The 19,329-nt window shown below is 37.6% G+C and overlaps 1 protein-coding gene across 5 annotated transcripts in view; it reads left to right on the top strand.

Moving 5' to 3' along the window:
• The window catches only part of Raph1 (Ras association (RalGDS/AF-6) and pleckstrin homology domains 1), an 85,760-nt gene that overhangs the window by 34,629 nt on the left and 31,802 nt on the right, over nt 1–19,329 (top strand). For 4 of the 5 annotated variants that reach the window (XR_012908198.1, XM_075951913.1, XM_075951911.1 and 1 more), the window contains exon 5: nt 18,030–18,104. The exons of the other annotated variant lie outside the window; for it this stretch is intronic. Coding sequence is in view for 3 of the 4 variants with exons in the window: in XM_075951913.1 (XP_075808028.1) it covers nt 18,030–18,104 (75 nt within the window). In the remaining variant the exon portion in view is untranslated. The remainder of the gene's footprint in view (nt 1–18,029; nt 18,105–19,329) is intronic. 5 annotated transcript variants of the gene reach the window in all.

Below are 19,329 nucleotides of genomic sequence, written 5' to 3'. Positions count from 1 at the left end.
ATGTAAGCGAGAATATAAAGTGAAGTGACCCATCTCTCAGGAAACACATGAAATGGTATCTGTTGATACCCATGGGTAAAGATAACAACATTTGGTGGTGTCATATTTAATATAATATCTTTCACATGGGGTTTGGTAGGTAAATCAAGGAATTGTCTAGTCTTAACTGCCTCCTCTTTTATCTTGTCCAGAGTAATTAAAAAAAATGGTTTAATAACTTGCTTCAATATTCTTTATTCTTGATATACTGCATTCTGATTCAAATTGAACTAACTAAGATGAGCTCATTAGATCCAAATTCATGTATCAAATAGTCTTAAAATCAAATACAGTTTTAAAAATTATAATTAGCTTTTCATACATGGAATTAAATAGTTCTGTCAGACTTATGAAACATCTTCTGCCATACACATGCCATATTATGCTCCAAGAAATAAACACTTTCTAATCCTTGAGCTGGTGCTTCTAACATTTATCTCCATATCATTAAATCCACACTTAGATCACTGTATCTATCTCTCTCTTTCTTTCTCTTTCTTCCCCCCCCCCTCTCTCTCTTCTCCTCTTCTGTGTGAGACTATAGCTTGTCTTTGGACAACACCGTTCACTTCTCTACTCCTGTTCCATCCTTTCTATTTCTCCCTTTTTTTCCCGTTTCTCACATTTAGTTATTGTTTATTTCCTTTATTATCTGCGGTCTTCGAGAGCAAACCTAGGTCCTTACATGTGCTAGGCAAGCACTTACACACGCTTACCACCAAGCTAACCCCCCAGCCCTCCCAATACACTCAGTGCTCTTATTATAATGACTATACACTTGAACTTTGCTGCAAAACTGTATATTTCTTACTTTCTTTTAAGGGATAACAGTTTGCTTTTAAAAACAACAAAACTACTTCATTTTCTCTGTGTTTATCATTATTTCAGCTCTCATTTACCACAATTGATTTAATCTTGGTTAGTTTGAACGGAGATAATTTATGCATTTCTTCCCTCTTAAAATTCATTTTCTTCCTAGTCTCTTATGTAGGATTATTTATGTCTTTTTCCTCAACCACTAACTTTCTGCAGAGAAGCTTCTATCAGTCTCTGGCAAGAAGGACCTGGCAGCCAGTATTTCAGCAGCCCATTAGGGAGAAGAAAAAGTTAGGATTTGGGATTGTTTCTCAGTGTGAACTTAATTTGATCCTTTAGATTTCTCAACACAAATACAACTGACACTTTGGGCTACATGGATTTTGGTTGTAAAAGGTTGCCCTGGATATTGTAGGATGTTTAGAAGTACCCTTAATCTCTACTCAGTAGGTGCCTGTGGATGGACGCGTAAAAGAAATCCCACACTAGCTCAGAATTGAGAAAAATAGAGGGTTATTTATTTAGGGGTAGACTTACACAAAAAAGTTCTCTTTATAAAGTTAACTCTATCGCTTTTGGGATAATTGCTATTTCTTCCAAAAAATTAGCACAAGTTCTTTTCCATGGTTCATTGTCTTCCTATAACTTTTTTATTTCATCAGTAGTAAAAGACACTATAATCTCTGCTGGGTCTATACCTGCTAATTGACAAAGTCTGAATTTACCTTTTATAATTAATTCAGAGACTTTTCTACATAAGTTTTTTATTTTTAACTTGGTTTGTGTGGTAAAAAAGATCTAATCTAATATAATATTGTCCCTCTGCATTAAAATTCTGTAGGAGAAATTCTGAAAGGCAATATGACTAAAATACAATTAAGATTTGGATTCATCCTATGCACATGTGCCTCCTCTAATTTCTCCTCGACAATTGCCAATTCCTTTTCTGCTTCAGCTGTTAATTCTCTGGGACTATTCAAGTCTTTATCACCATCTAAGGTTTTGTTTAAATGAATTATTAGATCAGGTGTTATCCCAATAGCCAGTCGTAGACGGGAAATGTCTCCTAACAATCTTTGAAAGTCATTAAGAGTCCGCAACTGGTCTCTCCTAATTTGTGCCTTTTGTGTTCCAATTTTCTGTAAACCTATTCTATAACCTAGGTAATTGACAGAATCTCCTCTGTATTTTTTCAGTAGCAATATGTAATCCCTATTTTGGCAAAACTTTCTTCTTAAAACATTCTTTCTAAAGTATCTATGTTTGAATCGGATAGCAAAATGTCATCCATGTAATGGTCAATTATAGACTTAGTAAATTGCTTACGTATTATTTCCAAAGTATTGGCACAGAGTGGGGCCATTGAGCATTCCCTGTGGGAGTCCAGTGATACCTCATAGTAGGCTGAGAATTATTATAAGTAGGCACTGTGAAGGCAAGTTTTTCTCTACCTTTTTCTTGTAAAGGTATAGTGAAGAAACAATCTTTCAAATTAATAACTATGAGAGGCCATCTTTTTTGTAATAGAGAAGATAGAGGAATTCCAGACTGTAGAGGGCCCATAGGTTGAATTGCCTTATGGACAGCTCTTAGATCTGTCACCATTCCCTATTTACCAGATTTCTGTTTTACAACAAATGCAGGAAAATTCCAAGAGCTGGTTGATTCTTCAATATGGTGAGCATCTAGTTGCTCTTGTACCAGCTGTTCTAAAGCCCGCAGCTTTTCTTCAACTAGAGGCCATTGCTTAACCTATATTGGTTTCTCAGTTAAGTATTTTAAAGGTAGGTCTGTTGGAACCCCTAAAAGTTTGCCAGTTACTTTGTGTTCTTGTACAGCCTGAGTGTATAGTACCTTTAATATACATTTACAAATACACCTTTGTGTATAGAGTTTCTGGGACTGCAGGAATGTTAATCTGGGTATTCCATTGCTGCAGCATGTCATGACCCCATAAATTTACTGCAATATTAGCCACATAAGGCCTCAGCTTTCTTCTCTGTTCTTCTGGTCGTATGCGTTCAACCCATCTCGTACTTTGTTTAACCTGAGATAGGGTTCCAATTCCTAGTAGTTGAACATCTTCCTCTTGAAGAGGCCAATTTGGAGGCCAAGATTCTGGAGTAATGATACTCTCGCACCTGTGTCTTTCAAATCAGCAATTACAGTGCATTTTATATGTACTCTTAGCTTTGGTCTTTGGTAATTTATAGAAGTCTGCCAGAATATATGTTTCCTATTTCCTATTGGAATTTTTATTTATCCTCCATGTTTATGCCATCATCTAGAACAGTATGGTCTTTTACAGAAGGCTCTGGATTTTTTTTTCCTAGTGAGACATGTCCTCCACAGTGACTGGGAATGACTGGACCACTTTTGACTTGGGGGCCTGTGAGAGGCCCTTCAAGGTCTTTCCCCGATGGTATCAGGTTGTCTTGTCTGTCTTCTGTTGTTCTGTGTTCATTGGTCCAATGTCGGCCTTTGCCAAACCTTCTACATATACCTGAAGGCTGAGTCCTCCTATTCTTGCCATTCCCAGAGAAGATATTATTCCTAGGAACTCATTGCCTACAATCCCTTCTCAGATATTCTAGTCTATCACAATTAAAACATTTGGCATTTTGATGTCTTCTCATTCCTTTGGAAATTGCTTCTCCTACCCAAGATTCAGTATTATAGTCAAATGTCTCAATGTTCATTGTATGCAGGATCCATTCATCCATAGGTGCTGATCTAACCTTTAAAAACGCAAGTATCTCTTTGCATTCTAAGTTGGCATTTTCAAAAGCCAGAGATTCAATAAGTACTTGACTAGCAAGTGGGTCTGTACACCCTTAGTTAGCCTTTGTAAAAAAAAAAAGTCACTAAAGGGTTCTCTTTGGCCCTGTTTAACCCTGGTATATGATTCAATTCATTTTCCTATTCTTGAATCCTGTCCCAAGCATTTAAGGCTGCTTTGTGGCATAGAGACAAGATTTATTCATCATAAGAGCTTGAACCTGTGGGTCAGCATAAGTGCTCTCACCAAGAATTTGATCTTGGACAGTCTCAAGTCCTTTTGATTTTCCTTCTTCTCAAATTTTGGCCTCTCCCCTGAAATAACATCTAAACCTCATCTGGAGCCCATCATCCAGCGCTGCTGAAACTATCTGAAGTCAGTCATCTGGTGTTGCCTTAATGCTAGAAGCCCATGTCTTGATCATCTTCCTAATAAATGCAGAATACAAGCCATAAGTTAGGACATCTTGCTTAGTTTCTTTTAGATTATTCATTCCTATAGGTATCCATCTACCTTTTTTTGTATCCTTTTGGGCCTTTAGAACTTGATGCTTTGTCAGAGGAGATTACAGGGTAGGAAGCTAAAACCCGGGGAAGTCATTTCTGACAGCTACTGGTGATGTTAAATCCTGTCCTTTTACCTTCTTTCCCTGCTCATCAGCTCCAATAATTTTCTCAATTATTTCAAATCTTTTCATTATTTTTTTATGAAAGCCCGAATCTCCTGGCCTATATATATTTCTAGTGATTTCTTGAGGCAACCTAGCCTCTGGTCCTTTTTCTGCACATGTGATTCCAAGGTCTGAAGTTTCTCCTTTAAAGATAACACCTCATCCTTGGACATTATTTGGATAGCTTCTAGATTGCCATCCTGCAGAGATTATCTGCTAACCTATCATAACTTTTTAACAAATTTTGATTGTCAAGTTCAACAGTATGAAGTTTTTCAGATAATTTCTCAGTACCCTTAGTATGAATTCAGTTTTTTCTGTCAAATTAATGTTACCCTTTTCAATAGTATTAATTTTTTCAGGTAACTTTTAATTTTCAGTGGTATTAATCCTGTGAACTAGCTATTCATTATTAGTCTGTAAAAACTGTATTATTCCTAAAAGCACCACATTCTTTCTTAAGGATATAAAATGACGAAAAAAACTGAGTCACAATGTCCAATAAATGGAAGTATCACCATAACTGTGGAAACCTTGCAGAATATAATCCATAGTATTAGCAAAAAAGTTACTAAAAGTTTCAACATTAGTGTAGTCTGCCATGTTGATTTATTAATTATCTGTTATGAGATCCGGTAAATTGTTTTAGGTGTAATATTCTTTATTGTCCAGCAGATGTCGTGGTTGCAACCTAGCAGCAATGCAACCAGTGGCGACAGGAAAGATCCTGAGCTGCTTTAGTTTCCTACCTTGGTACTGGTTAAATACTGAGAAATATGCTTTGCTTGACAAATGACAAGCAATTAACTCAATGCCATACTCAGAGCAACAAATCCAGAACTCACGGGCAGGGAGCACAGACCTTCAGAAGCTGGCCAAGTCGCCACCCGGCATGGAACCACTCTAGGGTTCAGTGCCAGGGAATGTGGTAGTGGGGGTGGGGGGCATGCATGCGCTTGGGAAATTTCAGAGTCTCCACGTGCAGTAAGCTCCGCTGTGGTGGGAGTTCTACAAAAAAACTGCTTAGGTAAAGCCAACCCAAGCGGGCAGGGTTGGGGGACTTTCTGGTCCGTGGACCTGCTAGGCCTTTAGGCCGTCCACCCAGTAGTTGTGGAGTCTGAATCCACGTGGGGTGCCAGATAAAGCTGGACGCTTAAAAGAAATCCAACACTAGCTCAGAATTGAGAACAATAAAGGGCTATTTATTTAGGGTTAGACTCACAAATCACAATCCTCTGCTGGAACGGAGAACAACAACCAAATCCCGGAGCTGTTAAAGAGGCTTGACAGGCGCTTTACATTGGTATAAAGAAGCCACGCCCACGTGGACGGGTAACTTAAAGGCTACTGGCTTAGGAATTCCTACAGCAGGTGCCATTAGCTCCCTTCCAATTGTAGACATGTTTACATGTCCATGAAATATAAAATCACTCCCTTTTGAGAATTTTAATAGATAGAAAATTAATAGCAAGTCAGAACTCTGTTTTCAGGAAAAATGACCTTGGCTTTTCCTTTTCCTGATCTCTTTTTCACACTAAGTTAAGTTTAATTATAGATGGCTGCTGTAGGAGGATAACTGGGTTCTTCAGCCTGACTGTAGAGTGAGATGCTGTTTGAAACAAAACAGAATGAAAGGTTAGCTATAGACTACCTCTAGGTAAGGCCAGAGATGTTAGCTAACACCTACAAGATTCTGCCTTCAGACTGCAGCACCAGAGAGAAAATCGTTGTTCAGAAAAGCCACCAGGTATTATTATTTACTTTTAAATTGCCCCAGATTAGTTAGTACATAGAGTACAGGAAGAGTGCCTTGAAGAACATGGTAGGGCCTAGACCCTGAGATCCTCATGTGGCATAACTTCTGTAATGAGTAAGAAAGAACATGTCTCTGAGAGGCAGTAGTACTTGTATTCATTCCTGTAAGATATGACTGGTTCCTGTGGAATGCCTGTTCTTACCAGTGTGTTCTTTTTCCCGTACAACCAGCTATCATTTACTAGGCCCAGAAAGGTCTCTTGTGAACAGCATGAACTCCCTCTGCAGAACCAAGTGAACCTCAAACTGTGGTCTAGTCTGTTGGGCCCTATGAGTGAATATCCATCAGAGTGTGAGTCTGATGGACAAGTGAAGAACCCAGGCACTGCTGCTGCTTCTGAGGACAGAGCTCGGTGCTGGTCTGCTCTTCTCTGCAGCCAGCTCTTGTTCAACACAACCATATACTTTGTACCTTCCAGAAATTGTCCTTGTCTGCTTGTAAGTTTGTCGTTTTTTAAAAAAGCTCTGTATTTACTGGGCTTTGGAAAGAGTAGAAATTCCTCCGTAGACCTCTTCCTCACTGTAGCCTCTTGTCTGTGGGATGCCCCATAGTGGAGTCTTCAAACTAACTGTTTTGATCACATCCTTCTACACTGACAACTCCCAATGTTTTAAACCTACTTAAAATTTTTTTATACAATATATTTTGATCATGTTTTTCCCTCCCACAAATCCTCCCAAATCCTCCTTATCTCCTTACCCACCCAACTTTATGTTCTTTTCCTCTCTCTCTTAAACAAAAATAAAACAAATAAAAAAAAACAAGAAATAGACACACTGCAAACAAATTCACAAGAGCAAAAAACTCATAAAGCCAAAATGTTCAAACAAAGCAAAATGAGTTAGAAAGTCTACAGAAATACCCTTGAGTTCATTTTGTGTTGACCAGCCACTCTGGGCATGGTGTCTTCCCTGAGGTATGGTTAATATACCCTGTGAGATGCTAATGGAGAATACTAATTTTTCCTTTGCCAAAGGAAACGGCTTCTTTAGAGTTGGGGCCCAATGTCCACTTCCCCATTTTAGTGCTGGGACTGGCTTGAACCTGTGCACATTGTTCATGCTGCCACCGTCTCTGAGTTTAGATGTGCATCCGTCCTGCTGTGTCTGGAGTGCTTACCTCATTACTCATTTTATGTGTACTTTCCCCAGAAACTATTCTAGAGTTGGCTGCATTTGTTATGACCCTTTTCTGTTTTTCGTGGGTACTACTGTTTCTGTTTCCTAAGAACTATATTGACCATATAGAATTGACAGACCTTATTGATCTGGTAAGTGAAACAGTGCTAAAAACATGTTTAATGGGAATACATAGAAAAATGAAAAGTCTTTATCTGACCAATCATATGATATAAAGGCAAAGCAGAATTAATTATCCATTTCATAAATAGTTATGTAAATATTCCTTAGATACTCAGTGCCTAGATACTACACTGGAATGGAGAGGATAAATTGTCATTATTGGGGACTGAAGAGATAGCTAAGTGAGTTAAGTGCTTGCTGGACAAGCATGAGAACCTGAGTTTAGATCCCTAGTATCCATGTAGGAACTGGGCATGATGATGCAGGTTTGTAACCCCAGTGCTGAGGGCAGTGGTTAGGTGGATTCTAGGGAATTGGTAGCCAGCCAGTCTTGCCAAATCAGTGAGCTCCAAGATTAGTAAGAGACCGTGTCTCAGCAAGTAGGGTAGAGAATTATTGAGGAAGACATCAGACACCAACCTGTTGTTGGCAGAGGCTACTCATTCGTTCCTGGCTGCCCAGACTTGAAATAATCACACAGAAACCATATTATTTGCAATACTGTTTGGCCAATAGCTTAAGCATATTTCTAGTTTGCTCTTATATTCTAAAGTAACCCATTTTTATTAATCTGTGTATTGCCACATGAATGTGGCTTACCGGCAAGGTTCCAGCATGTCTGTCTCTAGCAGCAGCTACATGGCATCTCACTGATTCCTCCTACTCTCTGTATATCTCTTTCAGCCTGGCTTTACTCTGTTAAGCCATTAGCTGAAAGCAGTTTCTATATTAACCAATAAAAGCAACACATATACAGAAGGACTTCCCAAACCAACCTGTGATTTACATAAACACATACAAACACAGCATCATACATGCAAGGTTGAGGGGAAAGACTGCAGAGAATTAAGGAACTGATGAATGACTAGGAAGTGGAAAAACTGCCTAGTATGGATTCAGGAAATTTGTCAGTACAGAAAATTTAGAGGCAAGAGGAAGGTTAGACAGGATAGTTGAACATTTTGCTGTCCCTTTTTTACCCCAGTGGGTTGATGTGGTTAAATCCTGAAGGAGGAATGCGTCAGATTGAAAAACACTTAGCTTGGGGGGGAAGGCTATTTATTCATATAAAACTTGAAAAGATGGGTGGAAAAAAATGAATTTAGTATAGAATACACTGCTGCCTGAGGTGTGATATTCTTTGTAAGAGAAAGGAAAAGGGGAAAGACAGAAGCTTGAGGAATGAGGAGATGTAGCACAGGCACTGAAGGGATGATTAACAGTGGAAGGAGATAGAGGGCTGCCAGTGGTGGGGGCAAGGAAAGATGCATTGGCATAACATTGGTTCTTAATGTTTCTGACAGAGCTGTATTGTCTAGAAATGAAATTCTTAAATTGTTAAGGATTAGGATCATCTGGTTCTTAATTCTCTAATTTTTATGTAAAAGAATGAATGGTAAAATCATTGCAATAATTGCATGAGATTTTTATTGCTGTTTTGTCTCATTAGTGTTTATTTCATTTCAGGGGTCCATTTCTCTTCCTGCATAATAAAGAGCTACTCTTTCACCTCCATTACCTGTCATTTTTTCCTTCCTCATTTCCACAGCATGGTATTTCTCTGAGATGCCTCAGTAAGCAGGCAAAACACCACTCTGACATCACAGAAGAGCAGACAGAGCTGGCACCTGGGAGTTCTGTAAACATGTCATGGGGCTATTTAAATATCGATGAAGAAAATAGATTCATTAGAGTACCAGATGATAACATCTGATCATATAATAATGTCATTTTTTCTTTTTCATTTAATAAGCTTAATTATTTAAAAAGATTTATAAACTAAAAAAGAAAAAAATCCCACACGAAAATTCACCAGACCCAAAGTCAGTGCTTCATTCTGAATTTTACAATTTCATTACTGAATATAGTTTATGCACTTACCCATCGTCAAAAACCAAACAAAGTAAAACAAAATCTATGGCAGGCAGAAATAGAAAAGCAATTAGCTTTATATCCGCTTTAATAATTCATGCCCTTTATCTGCATTCAGTCCTTTGTTATACCCTAAAATTTTGCTTTTTGTGTTCTTTCTTCATGTTACACTGTACCCACATGTGTATTTGTTTACCTAAATACTTATGGTATTGGCTGGATTCTGCATATGAGAGTGAAAATGCAATTTTTTTCTTTCTGAGATTATATTTTTATACATACTTACATATACATTCTAAGTCCATCCACTTTTCTGCAAATTTTTTTTGATAGCAAATATGAGTCTCACTACCGTTTAGTAGGAATATCAGATGTCAAAACAATCTGTAGGAAACACCGGTCTGTGAATCTCTTTCTTGGTTGAGTCTTTGTGCAGTGTCGGTATCAGGGTAACTGTAACCTCATAAAAAGATTTTGGCAATGTTCCTTCTCTTTCTATTATGTGGAACACTTTGAGGAGTATAGGTATTAGCTCTTCTTGGAAGTTCTGGTAGAATTCTACACTAAAATCATCTGGTCCTGGGCATTTTTTTGGTTGGAAGGCTTTTGATGACAACTTCTATTTCCTTACAGTTTATAAGTCTATTGAAATTGTTCACCGTGTCTTGATTTAATTTTGGTATATGGTATCTATCCAGAAAATTGTCCATTTCTTTTATGTTTTCCAGTTTTGTGGAATACAGGTTTTTGTAGTATGACTTAATGATTCTCTGGATTTTCTTAGTGTCTGTTGTTATGTCCCCCTTTTCATTTCTGTTTTTGTTAATTTGTTTATCTGCCTTTTGATTAGTTTAGATAAAAGTTTGTCTATCTTGTTGATTTTCTCAAAGAAACAGCTCTTTGTCTCATTGATTCTTTGTATTGTTTTCTTTTTTATTGATTTTAGCTCTAAATTTGATTATTTCCTGTCTTCTACTCCTCGTGGGTGTGTCTGCATATTTTTGTTCTAGAGCTTTTAGGTGTGCTTTTAAGTCAGATGTGAGCTTTCTCCATTTTCTTTGTGTGGGCACTTAGTGCTATGAATGTTCCTCTTAGCATTGCTTTCATAGTGTACCATAGGTTTGGGTACATTTTTACCTTCATTTTTGTTGAATTCTAGGAAGTCTTTAATTTATTTCTTCCTTGACCCAGGGTGGTTCAGTAGTTCACTGTTCAATTTCCATGAGTTTGTAGGCTTTCTGAGAGTTAGTGTTGTTGTTAAATTCTAATTTTAAATCATGGTGATCCGATAAGATACAGGGAGTTATTCTAAACCCTAATTTTTTTGTTTGTTTTTTGTATTTGTAGACCTTTGCTTTGTTACTGAGTATGTGGTCAGTTTTAGGGAAGATTCCCTGAGGTGCTGAGAAGGTATATTCTTTTGTGTTTGGGAGGAATGTTCTATAGATGTCTGTTAAGTAAATTTGAGTCATGACATCTGTTAGTTCTCTTATTTCTGTCTTGTTGACCTGTGCATTGACTAGAATGGAGTGTCGAAGTCTCCTATGATTAGTGTGTAAGGTTTGATGTACAATTTAAGCTTTAGTAATGTTTCTTTTACATATGTGGGTGCTCTTGTATTAGGGACATAGATTTTTAGGATTGAGACTTCATCTTGATGGATTGTTCCTGTTAGGAGTATAAAGTGTTCTTCTCCATCTTTTTTGATTGATTTTAGTTTGAAATCTATTTTGTTAGATATTAAGATAGCTATACCCGCTTGTCCATTTGATTGGTAAATCTTTTCCCAACCCTTTACTCTGAGGTAATGTCTCTCTTTGAGGTTGAGATGTGTTTCTTGTATACAGCAGAAGGCTGGATCCTGTTTTTGTATCCATTCTTTTAGCCTGTGTCTTTTTATAGGTGAATTGAATCTGTTGATATTAAGAGATATTAATGACTAGTGGTTGTTAATTCCTGTTATTTTTTGGTGGTAGTGGTTGTGTGTTTTCCTTTTTTGGGTTTTGCTGCTGAGAGGTTATCTGTTGCCTGTGTTTTGTGGGTGCAGTTAGTTTCCTTGGGTTAGGGTTTCCTTCTAGTACTTTCTGTAGCACTAGGCTTGTGGATACATATTGTTTAAATCTGGTTTTGTCATGAACTTTCTTGTTTTCTCCATTGATGGTGATTGAAAACTTTGCTGGGTATAGTAGTCTGGGCTTATATCCATGATCTCTTAGTGTGTGCAGTACATCTGCCCTTTCTGACTTTCATGGTTTCCATTGAGAAGTTGGGTGTAATTCTGATATTTTTACCTTTATATGTTACTTGACTTTTTTCCTTTGCAGCTCTCAATAATCCTTTTTTATTTTTGATCCAGTCTATTTGGTGTTCTGTAAGCTTTTTGTACCTTCATAGGGATATCCTTCTTTATTTAGGTTGGGAAAGTTTTCTTCTGTGATTTTGTTGAATATATTTTCTGTGCCTTTGAGCTGGAGTGCTTTTCTTTCTTCTATACCTATTATTCTTAAGTTTGGTCTTTTCATGGTGTCCCAGATTCCCTGGATGTTTTGCGTTAAGAATTTGTTAGATTTAATGTTTTCTTTGACCAATGAATTGATTTCCTTTATAGTATCTTCAACATCATCTTTTGTATTCTGTTGGTTATACTTGCCTCTGTAGTTCCTATTCTTTTTCCCAGATTTTCCATATACAGAATTCCCTCAGTTTATGGTTTTTTTTCCCTCTATTTCAGTCTTCAAGTCTTGACCTGTTTGCTTCACCTGTTTGATTGTTTTTTCTTGGTTTTCTTTGAGTGATTTATTAATTTCTTCCAATTTTATGTTTGTCTTTACCTCTATTTCTTTAAAAGAGTTTTTTTTATTTCCTCTTTAAAGGTTTCCAAAATCTTCATAAAGATAAGTATAAAGTCATTTTCTTCTGCTTCTTCTGGGTTAGTATGGTCAAGTCTTTCTGTTGTGTGACAACTGGGTTCTGGTGTTAGTTACTATGTTGCTCTTTAGGTTGTTGGATGAATTCTTGCATTGGCGCCTACCCTTCAGTTGATGCCAGCACTGTCTTTGCATCTTGGTCCAATCCCGGCAGTGGCTGTCTGTCTTTGGGAATTGTTCTTGGTCTGCTCTGTACTGCCAAAGTCTTTGTCTCAGGGAGCCACTGTGATCTCTATTAGCCTGCTCTCTTGGTCTTCTTTCCTTGTTTGCTCTCTTGGTCCTCTCAGCAGGGAACTCTCCTGCTGGGTGCCTAGAGAAAAGAATGCAGGTTGGGGAGGGGCCCAGGGTTTTGCCCCACTATGGAGGGCCTAGAGAATGCTGTGTCCTGCAGGGACCTCTTGGTCCTCTTGAGTATTTCAGCAAGCCCTGTTTCAGAGTTCTACTGAGGTTGCAGGAGGATAAGTGAGTTTGGTGGTGGGATGGGGCTTGTAATTTGTAGGGGCCCGGTGGTATTGGGGCAGCCTAACTGAAGGAACCTTCTGCTGGCTGGCTATAGAAGCTGAGGCAGTTGGGAGAGGGACCCGGCCCAGGGTTTTTCCCCACTGTGGAGGCCTTGGGGGTGGGATGTCCCGCTGGGTGACTGGTCACTCACCTCTTGGTCCTTTCTGAGCATTCCCCATCTTATCTGGCTCTTGAGATAAGTTTCTTGCTGTAGTTATAGTGATTAAATGAAATGAGTTAGTGAGAAATGATTTTTGATATTTTATTTTACAAAACATATTTCTCATTGTACACTTAATATGAAATATTTTTCAACAGTGTATACTAATGAAGCTCAATGAAATTCCCATGTTTCATATTTTTACTAATATAGCATTCGTTCTTAGTTTTGTTCAGATGAATTTCAGATCTTGGTATAGCCAACATTGCCCGTTGTGATACTGGCAGCTCTTAATTGAAGCTAGGGTTTCATTAGTAATGATTTCACATGATTACAAACAGTTTTATAAAAATAAATTTTAAAAGAATCCATGGAGGGGTAGGGACAGCATGGTTAAGAGGGAAGGTGAGTATAAGCAAAGTACCATATTTATATGTATGAAAGTTAATCAAACTCATTATATTTGATATTAAACATAATAAGTATAGAATTTCCTCAGTTTATTTCATAAGACAAGATATTCCAGAATTCATTGAAAATTAATATCATACAAAATTACTTTGTGTTTGTACATTAAAATATACAAGGTTTTTTATCTATATGATTTTCCATGGAGGGACATAAATGTCTTGTGGGATGGGTTGTGTTCTCTTAGGGGTTGTTGTGTCATGCTTTAAGATATCTGGCACTTTGGCCTTTCTTCTCAATATTAAACTATTAACCCAATGGCCAAAACACAGTCGTCATTTTCTGAGGTGCCCTGAGAACCACTAAATATGTGCTTGGTTTTTCATTTCTTTTACTCCATCCTTTTTAGCCTTCTTCTCATTTTTCAAGACTGTACATTTTTTCCAGAATATTTTCCTAAGCCCCTGGTTTTGGCATAGGTACTCCCCTCCTCCTTCCCATGCCACCTAACACACCTCATTGTGGTTGTCAGTAGACATTGCAGGGTTAATAAGAGGTACAGACCAGGCAGTGTGGGAAGCAACTGCCTGCCTTGACAGCAGGCTTGACATTAGAATCTGAAAGATGAGAGAGAGAGAGAGAGAGAGAGAGAGAGAGAGAGAGAGAGAGAGAGAGAGAGAGAGAGAGAGCGAGCGCAAGCATAAAAGAAAACATACAGGCCTTAGTATCTATCTATCTATCTATCTATCTATCTATCTATCTATCTATCTATCTATCTATCTATCTATCTATCTATCTATCTATCTTTACTTACTTAGGTGGCTGTCCTGGAATTCACTCTGTAGACCAGGCTGGCCTCGAATTCACAGAGATCTGCCTGTCTGTACCTCTCAAGTGCTGGGATTAAAGGTGTGCACCACCATCACCGGAACTTTAGTTTTTATTTTAATGTGTTTGTATGTACATGCCTGTCACAGTGTGCATATGGAGTGCAGAGGACAATTTTGTGAAGTTGGTTCTTCCCTTCCACCTTTACATGGATTCTGGAATCAAATTCAGGTTATCAGGCTTCTGCAGCAAGCACTGGACCATCTCACTGGCCAAAGTATGTTTTGTTTACTAGCAACATGTGACTGTTAACTGCACGTACACCTTTTTCACTGCCTTTGTATCTTTCTCCACTGAGAAGGCTCGTTCCTTCTTCCTTCTGACAGCCAGGAGTTAGAAGGAGTGCATGTGACTGACTGATACTCAGGGAGACAGGTAACATAGGCATTTAGTTAAAGGAGAATTGATTTCAGCTTCTGGTTTCTAGATGGGATGCCCCCTGTTTCATACACCTATAGTTTAAATAGAAGGAACTGGGTCTGTCCTCCCTTAAAATACCCCAGCATTCTGCTTTTCTAGTGGACCATGTCCTGTTCTTTAGTAAAATTTCAACCCAAATAATTATTTTACTTTCATAATATTGTTCTCATTAGAAAAGTACATTACAGTACTTTCATAAGTCAAATTTTTATTACCTATAGTAAATCACTAAAAGCATTATGATAATATATTTCTAGATTGATTTTTCCCCCCTGAGATCCAAATTATGTCTTTTTTAAATTTATTTTTTAAAAATTACTTTATATGTATAGGCGTTTTTGTCTACATGCATGTTTGTGCACCATATGCATGCCTGGTGCCTGTGGAGGTTGAAAGAAGGCATCAGTTCCCCTAGGACTGAAGTTACAGACAGCTGTGAGCCACACATGGGTCCTGGAAATTAAACCTAGGTCTTCTGGAAGAGCAACCGTTGCTCTTAACCACTGAGTTATCTCATAGCCATGTCTTAAAAAAATACATTATTAAATGCACATTCCACCACACTTGTAGAGCGTCACAGGACAACTGCTTTAGGGAGTCGATTCTCTCCTTTCAGAATGTTTTAAGGTAGCATCTCCCTTACTGCTCTGCCTTACTGTGTATACCAGGCAATTATATTGTCCATGGAAATCTTGCCATAGGAGTACTGGGATTACAAATGGCTATCTAGCCTTTTACCTAAGTTTCAGGAATTTGAGTTTATGTTAATGTGTCTATAAAGCAAGTACTTTTACCTGCTGAGCCATCTGCTCCCCTGGATCTGTTTCTTAAGCAACAACCAAAATATTTTCTGAAAACCAGGTGCCAAAATATTTATATCTAATGTAATTCTAATTACATTAAAATTAATGTCTAGAATTTTATTTTACCAAATCATACCTTTTGTGAATGGCATGAGGCAAATTTCACTTTTTAAAACTTGAAATGCAAGGCTAACAAGATGGCTCAGTGACTAAAGGCACCTGTCACCAAGCTCTGTGACCTGGGTGTGACTCCCAGGACTTACATGGTAGAAGAAGAAAACTGAATTCTTGCAAGTAATCTGGTCTTTATGCTATATACCAATACACACACACACACACACCATAGAACCACCAAGATATATATGTGCATACATGTACATGAAATAAATAAAATTGTAAAAAGAAATTAAACTTGAAGTGTGGTTACATGAATATTGATATTCCACTATTTGGGGATCTTTTTTTGAAAAGTAACCTTTTTAAGATAAATTGAGATAAGCTTTCCAGAAATTACTTTCTTGTGCTGGAAAGATGGCTAAGGGGATAAAAAGCACTTCTTGCGTAGATATGAGGACTAGAGTTTGGATCCTCAGAACCCACATAAATGCCAAATGGGTGTGGTAGGTCCCAGCCACTGGAGACAAAGACAGGATTCCATGAAAAAGCTAGCTAGCTAGACTGGTGAAATCAATGAGTGAATGAGAGCAGTGGACGTTATAGCTGACATTTAAAAATTTTGCTTTTTAGACTTTATTCTTTGGTTTTCTCTCTAGTCTTGTCTGAACAGTAGTCTTAACTAAATTTGAATTTTCAGAAACTTCTCCCAGGGCTGGAGAAATGGCTCAGAGGTTAAGAACACTGGCTGCTTTTCCAGAGGTCCTGAGTTCAGTTCCGAGCAACCACATGGTGGCTCACAGAAACTTCTCCCTACCTACTATTTTATGGATGAGATAACTAGTCTTTATCTTTGGCAAGACTGTAGTATATATTGTAAATGAGGGCCTAGGAATAATTCTCTGTTCTTAATGTTTGAACTTTTTAGTGGTGATCATGAGGAATCCCCTTTAGCACACACTAGTGGTTTCTTTCTTTTGTTGTTTTGGGGGAATGGATGAAAGGGGTCATTTTTATAGATTCATCTTGAACTAAAACGGAGTTTAGCAGTACAAGCAAGTATTATGTAACAGACTCAATGTAGTATAGATCTGAGCTAAGTTTAAGTTAGTGTCTTGAGGTAATATGCTATATCATCTATATAGACTTGGGAAAGTGTCTACAGGTCTTGTACCTATTCATTGGACTTTATTTCCAAATTACTTGACAGAATAATGTAAATACAATTAGATTTATAAAAACATTTTTTGGTACAATACCTCCTTTCAGTAGGGAAAGTAATTACATGGCATTAAATACTAATTCACATTTATTAAGGGACAGGCAAGTCCAATGATATGCATACTAAACAGTCACAGTTTAAGGATAAATATAATATAGTTACATATGCTTGCATTATAATGTGTTATTTATCACGGGATGGATCAGTTGTTAGGAGGGGTGTACTGCTCTTCCAGAGCCTGAGTTGTTGCCCAGTACATACAGCAGGTTGCTCACACCTGCCTGCAACTCCAGCCCCAGGGTATCCAACAAATCTGGCCCTCGTGGGCACCTGTACTCATGTGCACACACAGACACATAATTAAAAATAAAATGAAGCCAGGCAGTGGTGGCACACACCTTTAATCCTAGCAATTGGCAGGCAGAGGCAGGTGGATCTCTGTGAGTTCGAGGCCAGCCTAGTCTACAGAGCGAGTTCCAGGACAGGCTCCATAGCTACTGAGAAGCCTTGTCTTGAAAAAACAAAATAAAATAAATAAATAAATAAATAAATAAATAAATAAAATTAATCTTTTTTTAAGTTACTAAGAAGGTATAAATAAATGACAGTTAAGGACCTTGTTATTTCTATCATTGCTGGGAACAATATATTAATTTAATAAGTTTAAATCAGCTCAAGGGAAATTCAGTGTTCATTTTCTATGAAAGTCCTTCACTGTGTAACACTGTCTTGTAATGAATGGGTTAATAAAGTTTCAGTGAAAACAAAATAGCAGGCAAAATACATGGGGGTGTTTTTCCTCTTGGTGTGGCTATCATTGAAGTGATGAGAAATGGTTGCCAGCTTTTTAAATATTTGTGTTCTAAACACAGTATACTGTTTAAATCTCTGCAAATCTTTTACGGATTATTAATAGGAAGAGCTATAGATGTCAGCCTTTGGCACGGTTTTATTTGTGCTTTGCGCACAGCACTCTTGACCACTGCTTGTAAACAAGACCGGCTCTGTGGTCTTTGCATGTGTTACACAGAGCCAGAAATCAGCCGTTCACCTGAAACACATCCGTGGGCACAGACAGGCCTTTACCTCTTTCTCCTTTCTGTTGTTGACAGTGATGGTTTAGTTTTTTTAAAATAACTTTTTTCTTAATGGACATATTTCACTTAGTTTACAAAAATAGATATGTGATTAATTATAGAGTCAAGACTTGCTCTGTTTTATTTTAAGACACATAAAGCCTCCACTGACTTCTCTTATTGCCTTTTTTGTTTTCTCTCTCTCTTCCTGCTTAAGCACTCCTATCTGGACAGGGAAACCTCCCTTCTTCTGAGAAACATTGCAGGAAAACCTTCTCATTTGCTGACCAAGGTGATGTCACTGTTTCCCATGTGCATGTAATTATTCCCTGCCTTGTAGACAGAATACGATCTCTTGTTGGGATTGCATTCTCGTATCTCTTATTAGTAGCATCACTGTCTTTAGTACAGGTTGCTTTTTCTCTTGCTAAAAGTTATTGTCTTCCTAACCTAATGACTGTTAATAATCAGAGCCAAAAATATGTTCAGTAATTTCCACTTGTTTCTAACTTCTACGATGCCTAGTATTTTTTCAAATATGTTGTACTTCCTCTAGTTTAATTTTATATTGCATTTCAAAGCCTGAAAACATTGCTTTAATTTAACTTTTGCTATTAATTGTTTTATGCTATGAGTTTCTTTTGCAAGCTTTAACAGTTCTTACTTACATTATTACCTCTGGTTTAATTATAACATTTACTTACATAGATAGAATTTTGATTTATATTAACCTAGTCTTACCGGAAGAGAAGATCACAATTTGAATTTCTCAATTCTCTACCCTCAGTTTGATTCAGTTCGTTGGATTTTACTGGGATCCTATTTTACAACTTAAAATCTTTGATTAATTCTCATTATTAACTAGGTAACAGTAATCAAGGAGCTGAATGAGTTTTCTTTATCATTATCTTATTTAAATAGTACAACAGTAAGTTCAAGACTACCAGACTTCTAGTTTCTGAAGAACAAACAGTGTAGAAGCTACTATATATGTTATTATATCTGAGAGTTTTTTCCCTTTCATTAATTCATAGCATAAACTTGGAGAGAAGGTAACTGACTAAAGTCAAAATTCCTCTAAGAAGCGGCTCAAAGAAAAAGGCTTTTTGACAGAATAAGTAGTGAGACCATTTCTTTCCCCCAAACTTCCTTTCGAAAAACAAATCCAGAATCAGAGCAGTGAAGAAATCTAAGCAGGTTTTGTCCATGTACTTTCTAACCTGTGTCTACCCTCATGGCTTAACTAGGATCTGTTTTAGAAGAGAGTGCTAGATCTTGCCCTGTGCACTGTCTCTGTGTCATTTCCAGATAGTTGATAGCTGTTAGGGCTTCCTTACTTAATAACTATGTCTTACTTACTAACATTTAAATCCTGCAGAAAATCATCCATCTTCTCTCTGGAGCCCCACAACTTACTACCACTCTTGTAGTGATACAGGGTGAGCATTCTGATCACCTGTCACTATACTTCTCACTTAGTATCTCAAATCCAAAATGAGCATGTTGTAATTCTCAAA

The sequence above is a fragment of the Microtus pennsylvanicus genome, chromosome 17 (genome assembly GCF_037038515.1).
Source record: "Microtus pennsylvanicus isolate mMicPen1 chromosome 17, mMicPen1.hap1, whole genome shotgun sequence".
Taxonomy (NCBI): domain Eukaryota; kingdom Metazoa; phylum Chordata; class Mammalia; order Rodentia; family Cricetidae; genus Microtus; species Microtus pennsylvanicus.
This window is presented reverse-complemented; position numbering and strand designations above follow the sequence as displayed.